General features: G+C 38.0%; 1 protein-coding gene across 3 annotated transcripts in view; it reads left to right on the plus strand.

Annotated features, from left to right (window-relative positions):
- The window catches only part of LOC105478155 (pirin), a 110,773-nt gene that overhangs the window by 450 nt on the left and 97,174 nt on the right, over positions 1 to 13,149 (plus strand). For all 3 annotated transcript variants that reach the window (XM_011735193.2, XM_011735195.2, XM_011735194.2), the window contains exon 2: positions 1,579 to 1,726. In XM_011735193.2, coding sequence (XP_011733495.1) covers positions 1,631 to 1,726 — 96 coding nt within the window. In that variant the 5' untranslated portion in view covers positions 1,579 to 1,630. The remainder of the gene's footprint in view (positions 1 to 1,578; positions 1,727 to 13,149) is intronic.

The raw sequence follows: 13,149 nt of genomic DNA on the forward strand, positions 1-13,149 counted from the left end.
ACCGGCCTGTACTGCTTTGAGTATTAAGCTCATTTCTGCGCCCTACATTCCATCACCCAATAAATATTTATTGATTACTATTCAGGGAGGATACATTTTAGGGTAGGCCTTGACTAAGTGGAGAGTATTGTGGAGTAGAGCCCTTCTGAATAACAGCAGCTAACATTCTCATAGCACTAACTGCACCCCTTTGGGGAAGGCAGTCTTATCGTTCCATTTTACAGATAAAACTGAGCCACAGAGAACCTCAGGTCACACAGCTGGTATGTATGTGGTGAAGCTGAGATGCAAACCTAGGCTGTCTGGTTCCAGAGTCTGCTTTTTGCCAAAACACCTCTCTTCCTTTCAGTAGGAATCCTTGAAGGAATTGGGTACATTTCACTTGAAAAAAAGATTTAAGGGATTGGGGGTACTGTCTGCAAACACTTGAAGTGGAAAAGGGATTGATTATATTCCTTCTGGGATAGTCCATTAGAACCTACACCTCACAAGAGGAAAAGACTTTTGAATAACAAACACTCGCTATAGGTAAGTTCGGAAATATGAGATACATTGCCAAGAGCAGCTGGTCCATGACTTGCCTATGCTCTAGAAGACTTCATAAGTAAGTTGAAAGATTTCTTGCCCAAAATGTTGGCCCTGAACTTCAGGAATAGATGGGTCTTCGAATTCAATGACCCCCGAAGATCCCTTTTAATGCCAAGATCTTCAGCACGTTCTGGTAAGAGTTAGGGACCTCTTTGTTTTTCTGCGTGTTCCCTAAGGTGCCACACAAACCTCCCATCTGTCAGCCTCATTGGTAGCAACTACCTCATGGGTGCTAGCAGTGAGGCTGACAGATGAGTGGCACTGGGGAAGGGATGGGACATCGAGAGAATTCAGTGAAGTAAGAAAGATAAAAGTGTTCATTGGAGGTTTTTACTAAGTGGCCAACAGAGCTGCTAAAGTCATGCTTCACTTAATGATGGGGATAGGTTCTGAGAAAGGCATTGTTAGGTGATTTTGTCATTGTGCACACATCTTAGAGTGCACTTAGACAAACTTAGATGGTATAACCTAGGTGTGTAGTAGGATATGTGGTATAGCCTGTTATTCCTAGGCTGCAAATCCATACAGCATGTTCCTGTACTGAATACTGAGGCAACTGCAACACCATGGTGAGCGTTTGTGTATCTAAACATACCTAAACATAGAAAAGATACAGTAAAAATATGCCATTATAGTCTTATGGGACTACTGTCATACATACAGTCCATTTATTGTTGACTGTGTAATGTTGACCTAAATATCATTATACGGTAGGCACATGACTGTATTGCTAACCTTTGCACAGGATGACTGTAGGATTACATGAGATAATTGCAAAAAATTGGTGGGGTACGGGGCACCTAGTAGGTATGCATACATGTTCACCATCATTATGGTTGTTTTAAATCACCTAACCCAGGCCCTGCACATAGTAAGACATCAACAAATTGTAGCTGCTACTATTTTGTGCATCTAATTTAATATCATTTATTTTGTAGTCCTTGGATGTTCCCTCCTTTATGACTTCTTTTTTTGTTGTCCTTCCTTTAGCCCTCCATCCTCTACAGCTCAACATCAGAACACTCTCTTTTTAGACTCCGATATGGGGTCCTCCAAGAAAGTTACTCTCTCAGTGCTCAGCCGGGAGCAGTCGGAAGGGGTTGGAGCGAGGGTCCGGAGAAGCATTGGCCGACCCGAGGTATGCTAGTTGGGTGGCCGCTCCTTGTTTTCTTTTCAGAAGGGACTGGTGGGATGTTGATGGTGATTTGGGAAGAGGAGACCAAGATAGTCATGAGCTGGCCTGTGGGGTGCATAAGTGCAAACTTTAAAGTTTGCAGTCGGGGGGCCTATGCAAACCAGCCCCAGCCCAAAGGGGGTTTCTGTAATGTGAATACAGAGATACAGAGGTCTTGGGCAGAAGGTGCAGCTGAGCTTCAGAAAGTGTCTCTGCTTTTCTCTGCACACGGGCGTGCCACCCTGGGCTGACGTGCTATCTGCCTCAGCATGCGTATCGCCAAACATGCCCACCACACAGCCCCTACATTTATTTGCCCACACTTCAAAGCACCAGGGAGTAACTCTGATTCTCAATTCCAAATTCCCAGTAGAGGGAATCTGATTGGTTCAGCATAGGTCAGGTCTCCACTCCTGGCCAATCTGCTGTTGCCAAGGATTTAGATTCATTGAGAGACTGCTGGGACCCAACTTGTAGACCTCTGGTGAGGGACACGTGTAGATGGGTGTAGCTCTCAGAGAAGGTGATTATAGATTAGGTAGATGTCTTTCAACTTTAGAGAATGTTTTCATTTGAATATGAGAAATTTGGGATTTGTAGGGGAAATAAGTCTTATATACACAGAAAGGTATCAGATGGTGGTCATAGCCCAGGGAATATAGCCCCTAGTACCATATCAGATCCTCAAAACATTTTCTAATAGAAGAAATACGTTACAGAGATGGATTCCATTTTGAAAAGTGAGACTGGTTTGTCCCTCTTCTTAAATTCTACTCTGATAATTTTAATGCTACTTTGTTGCTCAACCTAAGCTTTAAAAGGGTTACTTTCTCAACTTTTCGATCTCTGAAATGTTATTTATAGGGTTTTAAAAAACTCCTGGCCTTCCTCAATGAGTGCTGACCTACATTTTTGATGGGTTCAATATGTTTTAGTTATGTTTTAAACTGACAAATAAAAATTGTATATATTTATGATATACAAAATGATGTTTTGATAGGTGTCTATATTGTGGGATGGCTAAATCAAGCTAATTAACATATTCATTACCTCACATACTTTTTTTTTGTGATGACAGCATTTAAAGTCTCTCTTAGCCAATTTCAAGTATACATTGTTATTAACTATAGTCACCATTTTGTGCAATGAATCTCTTGAACTCATTCCTCCTGACTGAAATTTTGCATCCTTTGACCAACATCTCTCCTTCCATATCCTCCCATCCCCTAGCCGGGGTAACCACCATTCTACTCTCTGCTTCTATGAGTTTGATTTTTTTAGATTTTGCATATGAGTGAGAACATGCAGTAATTGTCTTTCTGTGCCTGGCTTATTTCACCTAGCGTAATGTTGATTGGCCACTGAGGCAGAGGAAAAACTGTCAACACAACTCTCCAACAGCCCCATCAGGCCATTTCTCTTTCCAATTAGCTTCCTATTTACACCTGAATGTCTTTTGAGGTCCATCAAACAGAGTTTTCTGAAAACAAGATTATTCTAATTACCTGCAAACAAGATTATTCTAATGGCTAAATGCACAGGGAGTGTTGGGGAGATGCAGATGGAGGTGGTATCATATTCTACTAGGCTACATCACCAGCAGAACAATTGGAAAGAATTTTGGGGCCCCAAACACACCTGTTAGTTAGCCATTATTATATATTGAGGGTAGCTAACACTTTAATTAGTCCATCTGTCAGGAACACATCTCCTGAGAATTTTATTGTTTTTGTCCTGTGAATCCCTTTGGCAGTTTGATGAAACCTTTGGCAGTTTGATGAAACCTATTAATTTCTTCTGAAAGCAATGTTTTAAAATACATAAAATACATAGAATTACTAAAAGAAAATACATATGATTACCAAGGAAAACTTTTATACTGAAACATGGTTAGGAACAATTTAAAAAACATTTGGTGGCAGTTCTAGTAACTCCTGAATTTCAAAGCTGTGAAGAACATGAACAATATTTTGATGTATCTACGAACAACTGTAATGTGATATGAAAATAACTTTGATTTCAATTGGTGACAAAGTCACAGGTACTGGTAATTTACTGTGGTGCATTGACTACATTCATAATTGAAGTTAAATTTCAGTCTGGAGATGACAGTGATGGTTGCACAATGTAAATATATTTAATGCCACAAAACTGTACTCTTGAAATGGTTAAAATGCTAAATTTTATGTTATGTATATTTTACCACAATAAAAAAAAAACAGAAAAAAAATTAGTAGAGGTTAGTGACAATAAAGGTGTAATTTTTTAGCAGTCCAAGTTTACAGCCCTTCTGAGTTCTATCATTGGTGCCAGGTAAGAGTCCATGGCTGATAACTTATGCTTTAAATATCCCCATATTTTACTGATTCAGGTCTCCTGTACCCCAGGAATGACTCTACCTTAAGGAAAAATACATGGATAGGAATCATTCCTAATCCCATCAGCCTGGTTTAATTACTATTGAGACAAAGGGTCTTTTTGTTTGTTTCCATATAATTGTATATTTTACATCATGGGATTATATAGAATAAACAATTTTGTGTTCCAATGTTTTTTTATTTAACAATGGTAGTGTAAGGACTTCCTATGTTATTATAAATTCCTCATAAACATCATTTTAATAGTTATGCCTTTTCCTGTGTATAAGCATAGCATTATTCTCTTACTCGTGAATCTACTTTTGACCATTTAGATTGCTGCCATATTATTTTTGCACTCTACATACTACCAACTTGCCAGAAAGGTAGACTCGCTAACCCTCCCATCAGCAGAGAATGAAAGCATCTGTGTAACATCAAGAGGTTACTTTTCTTTCTTTCGGGTTTTTTTTCTTTTCTTTTCTTTTCTTTTTTTTTTTTTTTTGAGACGGAGTTTCACTCTTGTTGCCCAGGCTGGAATGCAATGGCGTGATCTCAGCTCACTGCAGCCTCCGCCTCCCTGGTTCAAGCCATTCTCCTGCCTCAGCCTCCCGAGTCGCTGGGATTACAGGCATGCGCCACCACGCCCGGCTAATTTTGTATTGTTAGTAGAGACGGGGTTTCTTCATGTTGGTCAGGCTGGTCTCAAACGCCCAACTTCAGGTGATCCACCCACTTCGGCCTCCCAAAATGCTGGGATTACAGGCATGAGCCACAGCGCCCGACCAACAGGTTATTTTTCAAACTCTGCACCAAAGCTTCTGTCTCTAAAGAAATATGTCATAAACTTTGGACCCAGAGCTATTTTAGCTTAGTATCTACAACAGTGCTCAATATTCACAGCCGCAAGTGTTTTGACTCCTTTGACTGCAAATGTGGAGATAGAAGAGGAATTTACAGTGCTCTCACTGAGCCTTTCTGTGATTTAACAACAAGGAAGAGATGGAGTTGTGCTGGCCCACACCCTTCATCACAGTTATACATGGGCCTGGCTAGCCAGATTGGAATTTGAATGGCTGAGTAGCATAGGTGCTAGGGAGTGGTTCCTCTGTGCTCCCAGCAGGAGGGAAATCCACTACTCATCTGCACTTGCCTCTATGCCCACTCCTGCTACCAGACACTCCTCGGTGGAATGTGATTCTCCGTGGGTCACTCTTATTTTTATTTTGTTAATGAAGAATTTCAATCATCATAGAAAAGTGGAGAAATAGTATGATGAATCTCCATGTTCCTTGCATCCACAATGATCAACTCATGGCAATCTTATTTCATCTATATTATCATCCCTTTCTCCCCTCAAAGTATTTTGAAAAGAACTCCAGCCATTATTTTATTTCATTTATAAATATTTCAATTTGTATCTCTAAAAGATAACTTGAAAAAAAAACACTACAATCTCATTATCACACTTTACAAAAATTTTAAAAATCCCTTAATATCAAATAGCCTTTACGAATCTTGGTCTTCACTGATTTAGCCTCTGTAGAAGGTGCTTTTCATTATCAAGGTCTCTAGATATTGAGTCAAGGAAGTGGGCCATAGCGTCACAGCTCAAGTCCATTCGAGGCTATATCTAGATCTCAGTCTAGGATATGTGCTGTGGTTTCCTTCTGCCTTCTCATTGTTATCCCCAGGTTCCAGTCTGGAGGCCAAGTACCCAGAAGGTAGCCGGAGGTGTTGGAGTCTATCTTGAGGAGCCTGTTACTTCAGCTGCTGCCATATTGTCTTGACGCAGGCTGACCTAGAATCTCCTGATTCTTGGCTACTACCACAGGCATTATTGCCCTTATATCAGTTAGGATTAGGTTCAACTGTGTGTAACAGAAAGCATCCTCCAAAAACAATGATGTACATAAGTAAATTTGTTTGTTTCTCTTTTGTAAAGTGCCAAAATAGGCACTCCAGGGTGGTCTTCCACTCTTATCAGGGATCTGTGTTCATTCTATCTTAGGTCATAATTCTTAGTACATTCTTAGTGCATCATCTTATAGTCCAAGACAGCTGTTAGGGAAATGGCAACCATTTACCCTCTGTTACAGAAGGAGGAAGAGGGGAAGGGCAAAATGATACTCATCTGCTGTCCATCCTCCTCTTATAAGCAATTTTCCTAAAAGTTCCACCCTGCAACTTCTACATTGTAGCTAGATTCAATCATATGGACACAACTAGCTACAAGAGAGGCCATGGACCTAACACAAGTACCACTCAGTATATTGTAGCATACCTTGTATGTACACAGAATTATTGTAAGTTCAGTGGAGCATCGTAAAAAAGCATAGCATCGGCCCCATCCTCAAGGAACTATTATTCTTGGTAGTTACTTCCAGTGCTTCCTGATGTAAATAAAATGCCAGGCTTTATTATGGGAGTACCACATACCTGAGGGTGGTGGCCGCAAGTTTTGATTGACCTTCTCTCTTTTTTTTTGAGACAGAGTCTTACTGTGTCTCCCTTGGCTCACTGTAACCTCTGCCTCCTGGGTTCAAGCGATTCTAGTGCCTTAGCCACCACGCCTGGCTAATTTTTGTATTTTTAGTAGAGACAGGGTTTCACTATGTTGGCCAGGCTGGTCTCAAACTCACAGTCTCAAGTGATCCATCTGCCTCGGCCTCCCAAAGTGCTGGGATTATAGGCATGAGCCACCGCGCCCGGCCTGATTGGCCTTACGAGACTAAAAGAGGTAGATTGGAAGCTGCCACTTGAATTCAGCAGCTAAAGGACTTAGAACTATTTGAATGAAAAGAAATTCTCATGTGATTCAAAAACATTAAAAGATTGTCAATTTGATATGTAGAGAGAGAAAGATGTGAATGAATTGGGGACTTAGTGAAAACATTTTAGAAAATCGGAGTTTTATAAATTAGGTCTTGTCTACAGATAACACGTTTATTTTACATGCTATTGAATCCGTGCTAAATGTTTAGAGAATGTGAGGAAGTTTGACGAGGACTAATACCCAGTACTGCAAATAACACTTTAGTACGACAGTCTAATGCAAGATATTCTTACTTTTTTGAGGGAAAGTGTGTCTTACACATATCTCCAATTTTCTGGCAAGATAATCAATTCATCCCTCTGACTCTTACCTCAATCAGCCCCCTAACTTCTTCAGTCTCTTTCTTGTGCTGGCTTTCTTCCTATGTGTGTTCATATTTCATCGATTGGTGACCAGAAGGATCAAATGGGCAATAAATATGACAAATAGTACTGATTTGGTCTGAATCTATGTGTCTTCCCCACTCCAAACCTAACACCCAATATGACGGTATTAGGAGGGGAGGCCTCTGGGAGGTGTTAGGTCATGAGGGCAGAACCCTCAGGAATGGGATTAATGCCCTTATAAATGAGACCCCAGAGAGCGAGCTGGCTCCTTCCGCCATGTGGGGACACAGCTAGAAGGCACTCTGTCTGAACCAGAAAGTTGGCCCCTCACCAGACACCAAATTTGTTGGTGCTTTTATCTTGGACTTCTTAGCCTCCAGAACTGTGGGAAATAAATTTCAGTTGTTTATAATCCAACCAGTTTATAGTATTATGTTATAGCAACTCAAACAGACTAAGACAGAAAATTGGCACTGAAATTGTCCATTGTCTTGAACAATAGGTCCTGGTTTCTGTTTTGATGTCTGACAAAGCTCCTTATTAAATGGTGAAATGGTCATTTGGCCACACCCTTGGTATTTTCTCCTGAACATGTTTCTCATTCTTTATAATATGGGTAGGCTGAAAAATTTTCCAAATCTTTAAGTTCTGCTTCTCTTTTGATTAACAGTTCTGCCTTTAAATTATTTCTCTCTTCTTGCATTTTTCTATATGCCATCAAGAGTAACCCGGTCCCTCAACGCTTTGTGCACAAACAGCATCAGCTAAACATCCAATTTCATTGCTTACAGGTTCTACCTTCCACAAAACACTAGGATATGAACACAGATCAGTCAAGTCATTTTGCCACTTTATAACAAGGGTAATCTTCCCTTCAGTTTTCAATAACATATTTCTGTCTAAGATCTCATCAGAATGGCCTTTACTGTCCATATTTCTACCAACAATCTATTCAGGATTACTTAGATATTCTTTAAGAAGATTGAGGCTGGGCACAGTGGCTCATGCCTGTAATCCTACCACTTTGGGAGGCCGAGGTGGGTGGATCACTTGAGCTCAGGAGTTTGAGACTAGCCTGGGCAACATGGTGAAACCTCGTCTCTACAAAAAATACAAAAATTAGCTGGGCATGTTGGCTGGCACCTGTAGTCCCAGCTACTTGGGGCGCTGAGGCGGGCGCATTGCTTGAGCCCAGGAAACGGAGGTTGCAGTGAGTCGAGATCATGCCACCACACTCCAACACGGGCAACACAATGAGACCCTGTCTCAAAAAAAAAAAAAAAAAAAAAAAAAAAAAAAAAAAAAAACAAAGAAAAAGAAAAAGAAAAGAAAAAGAAAAAAAGAAAAGAAAAGAAAATTGAGACTCTTTCTAGAGCCCTCTTCTTTTCTTTCTGGGCCCTCACCAGAATTGCTTTTAATGGTTCATTCACAGCAATGTAGGCTTTTGCTAGCATGACTTCAAGACTTCTAGCCACTATAAAGTTTAAGCAGTTCCAAGGCTACTTCCAGTTTTAGATATTCATTACAGCAGTGCTCCAAGTTCTTGATAACAATGAATAACTACTGTTCTGTGGGTGGTGGATGGTGATAAGGGTAGGACTAAAAAGAGAGAACCTCTTGTTCTTCACAGTTTATTTGACAGCAGGGCATATTTACTCATTTAAACTTTTTGATACAAAGAAGCAATAAGTATTTCTTTATCTCGTCTTTACTCATATTTTAATAGAACCACAACAACATAGAATTTAAAAGTTATCTTAGAGCTCCAAACACTCTGTTTGTACCTGGGGAAGTGATGGCTGTGATATTTATAGGACTGGTGCAGTATAACAGATTCTACCCATCTATGTAGAACCTACAGTGCTTTGGGCACAGACCAGGTGTGCTACATTCATTGTTTTCAATCCTTATAATCTTCCAAGGTATATATTATCATGTGAGGAGAAAGCAATGTATAATAAGGTATGAGAATTCTCAACCTCTCCTCCTACCAATCCCGTTTCTGTTCCTGGACTTTTAATAAGCCGATGTGGAATAATGAATGACAAGACTGAAAGGAAACAAATTTGCTTGGTTGATTTTCACTGGAAAGGGCAGAGACTTACTAGTGGAAGAGAAAAGAGTAAATACAGAAGGTGAGAGAAGGAGAAAAGGAAAGAGGTGTCTGCAGATGGTTTGAAGTGATTTGAAGAGTTAGAGTGACAAAAAATGGAATCATGGGAGACAGATGTATACATGGAGAGGGGTAAGAGGCAATTTAAACATATATTTAAATTGAAGCCTCTTTTGGTGTTTTTGAGAGGATTCAATAAACAATTTGAATTTATTTTCAATTACTTTAAAATATTGGACTGGATGAAACACCAGGTTGAGACAGGCTACAAAGTGCCCCAGCTTTATATGGGTTGCAGTCCACATTTTCAAATGAAGAAATTGAGAATTGGTTAGGTTAAAAAACTTGCAGTAGCTTGTTGAATTTATATATTATATATAATATAAATATATTTTATATTATTTTAAAAATATTATATTATTTAAAAATAATATATTATTATATATAATTATATATATTATTATATTATATATTATTATATATAATTATATATATTATTATATTATATATTATTATATATATAATTATATATATTATTATATTATATATTATTATATATATAATTATATATAATGTATGATATATATGATATATAATTTATATATAATATATAATATGTTATGTATATGAGTGTGCATGTTTTTTCATAGAAAGTTAAAATAAGAAAGATAAAACCAGAGACAGTTTCATACTTTCATTTCTAGTAGTATGACAGAGTAGACATCCTGAAATAAATAACTTAAAAATTAATTAGCTGAGCTGCCAAGAGGTTGGTGAAACTCAGAGTATAAAAACAATAAGAAAGAAAGAAAAAATGGAAAATCTGAAGTTTCATAGCCATAATGGTAATCGAATGAATATTTTAAAAGTTTATAACAAAGACAACAGGACCAGAAGATTTTACAGACAAATTTTACAAAATATTTAAGGTGTAAGTAATTCTAATAATGCACAAACTCTCCAGGGGATGAAATCTAAGGAAGTGCTCCTCAAATCACTTCATGAAGCTGATATTGCCTTGCTATTGGGACCAGACAAGGACAGCTAATGAAAGAATAACTACATCATATTTATGAAAATGTTTGCAAGAATCATAGAAAATTAACCAACCAAATACAACAATGTATTAAAAGACAATATATCATGATCAAGTTTGGATTATCTGAAGAGAGCAAATTTGGTTTAATGTTAGAAAGTCTATTTTTATATTTTATTAAAATTAAGAGGTTAAAGGAGAAAAAAATCATATAAGTGTCTCAATAGTGTGGAAAAGGCATTCAACAGAATTCAACATCCATTCATGTTTAAAAAAAACAACAACTTGGTAAACTAGAAGTACAAGGGAAACTCTTTAACCTTATGAAGGGAATTTATAAAACACCTGCATTAAACAACCAGATTACCAATAAAAGTTTATAAAGCAATCTATGTAAAATCAGGGAGAAGACAAGGATGTCTACCACCACCATTTCTACTCAAGACTGTTATAGAGATGCTCACTTGTAAAAATGCAAGGAAAAGAAATAGAAAATATAAGGATTGAAAATGAAAAAAAAATCCCTTCTTATTTGCTAATGAGCGTTGGTTGAAATATTACTACCAAATATTCACTCCTTCTCTATAATAGGATTTTACACCCACATCCATTTTTAGGTACATTATCCATGAGACACATAGGGAGGGATTAAGTGCCCTTCTCCCTGACTTTGGGCTTGGCCATGTCACATGCTTTGACCAATGGAATGTATTAATGTGATTGTGAATGGTTGACCTGACTTGCTTTTTACTCCTGCCCTTGGCTGTGAGAACATAATGCCCTTCATAGGGGCCACTGTTTCAGCCTGAGTCCCAGAGTGAGAAGACATGTCAAGACCAGCCAGGCCCATAGAAGCCCAGAGAAATTGCAGTCTGCCACGGCTTTAATCCAATGCAAGACAAAAATTTTTTTGTGAACTATTAAGCAAAAGTTTATTGATAAATACACTGGTGATATGAACATCAAAAAAGAAAACCCAAAAGAAACTACAGATGAATCATTAAAATTAATAAGAGGCAGGGTTCAAAAATCGCCTAGCACGTTTCTAATTTCCAGCAGCAAACTGTTCAAAATATAATGTGCAAATGATGCTTGCAGTAGAATTCCATTAAAAATACAAGTTAGCTAGAAAAATAATTTTTAAATATATGTAAGACCTTTATGGAGAAAATTGCAAATCCTTATTGAAATATGTTTAAAGACCTAAATAAATGGGGATAACCATGGTTCTATTGAGGAAACATTGAGGAAAACTCAATATTATATAAATGTCAGTTCTTCACAAATTGATCGATAGATTAAAACCAATTCCAATCAAATGTTCAAAATTTTTCTTCATAGAATTTGATAAATTTTCTAAAATTTATGCAAAATAACGTGGTCAAGAATAAGCAAGACAATAACAAACATATGGATGACAGCCAGATATGTTTCTACCTCTCATTTGAGCTTGAGATTGATCTTTAGTTGCCTGCTAGCCTTTGCATAATATAATGTGCACTCAATATTAATAGTTCTATTTATACAGATAACATTTATATGGATATATCAAATTCAGTGTGACTTAAAATGAAGTCACCATAGCTATTTCAAGGTAGCGTCTTCCATTATGTTCTTTAAGTGCTGAATGGCCCTACCATCTTCCCAGACACCATAGTTAAAAATTTGGGAGTCAGTTAATGCTCTTCCTTTTTGTCTCATAAATATCTACCCAGTCACTCAACCACTCTCCATCACTACTGCCATTGCCTTAGTTCTGGCCTTTGCCTTTGCTCAGACTATTTGAGATAAACTTCTAGATATTCTTTGTTTCCTGTCTTCCTTTACCAAGCCATCTTCCATAGAGTGATCCTTCTAAATCTGATCATATCAAACTCTGATGAAAACTCCCATCACCTTCAGGATAAAATCCAAACTCCTTTAGGATTTCTCCTCCATCATCTGCCCATGTATCTCATAATTCCATATGCATCTTTTGCCCCAACAGATTAGTTTCCCTTAGCTCTTTAAGCATGCCAAGCTGATTTTCTGCTTTTCTACCTGGAATATCTTTCCTTCTCCTTTTCTCCCATCTACTTGATTAACTCAACCATGTACTTCAAGACAGAGATTAAGTGTCATATTCCTGAGTTTTCTGACCTTCTCTGATCCCATCCCACTGTCATATTTGTAAAATTGTCTTCCTCCAAAGCATTTATTATCTTGTTGCAATAATTGATTTTCTAGTCTGTTCCCCTGTAAGATTATGAATCTGTTTAGGATACAGAATACATCTTGTTTATACTTGACTATTTATATCTTAGATGATTATGAAATGTTTGTCCCTTTTTGCGCTTCTCATGAAATGTCAACTCTCTAACACAATCTGTGAATCCTTGTGTGTATGTGTGTGTATTAGTCCATTTTCATGCTGCTGATAAAGACATACCTGAAACTGGGCAATTTACAAAAGAAAGAGGTTTAACTGGACTCAAACAGCTCCACGTGGCTGGGGAGGCCTCACATTCATGGTGGAAGGCAAGGAGGAGCAAGTCACATCTTACACGGATGGCAGCAGGCAAAAAAAGAGAGCTTGTGCCGAGAAACTCCCATTTTTAAAACCATCAGATCCTGTGAGACCCATTCACTATCACAAGAACAGAACAGGAAAGACCCATCCCCATGTTTCAGTCATCTCCCACTGAGTTGCTCCCACAACACATGGGAATCATGGGAGCTA

This window comes from Macaca nemestrina, chromosome X (assembly GCF_043159975.1).
Source record: "Macaca nemestrina isolate mMacNem1 chromosome X, mMacNem.hap1, whole genome shotgun sequence".
Taxonomy (NCBI): Eukaryota; Metazoa; Chordata; class Mammalia; order Primates; family Cercopithecidae; genus Macaca; species Macaca nemestrina.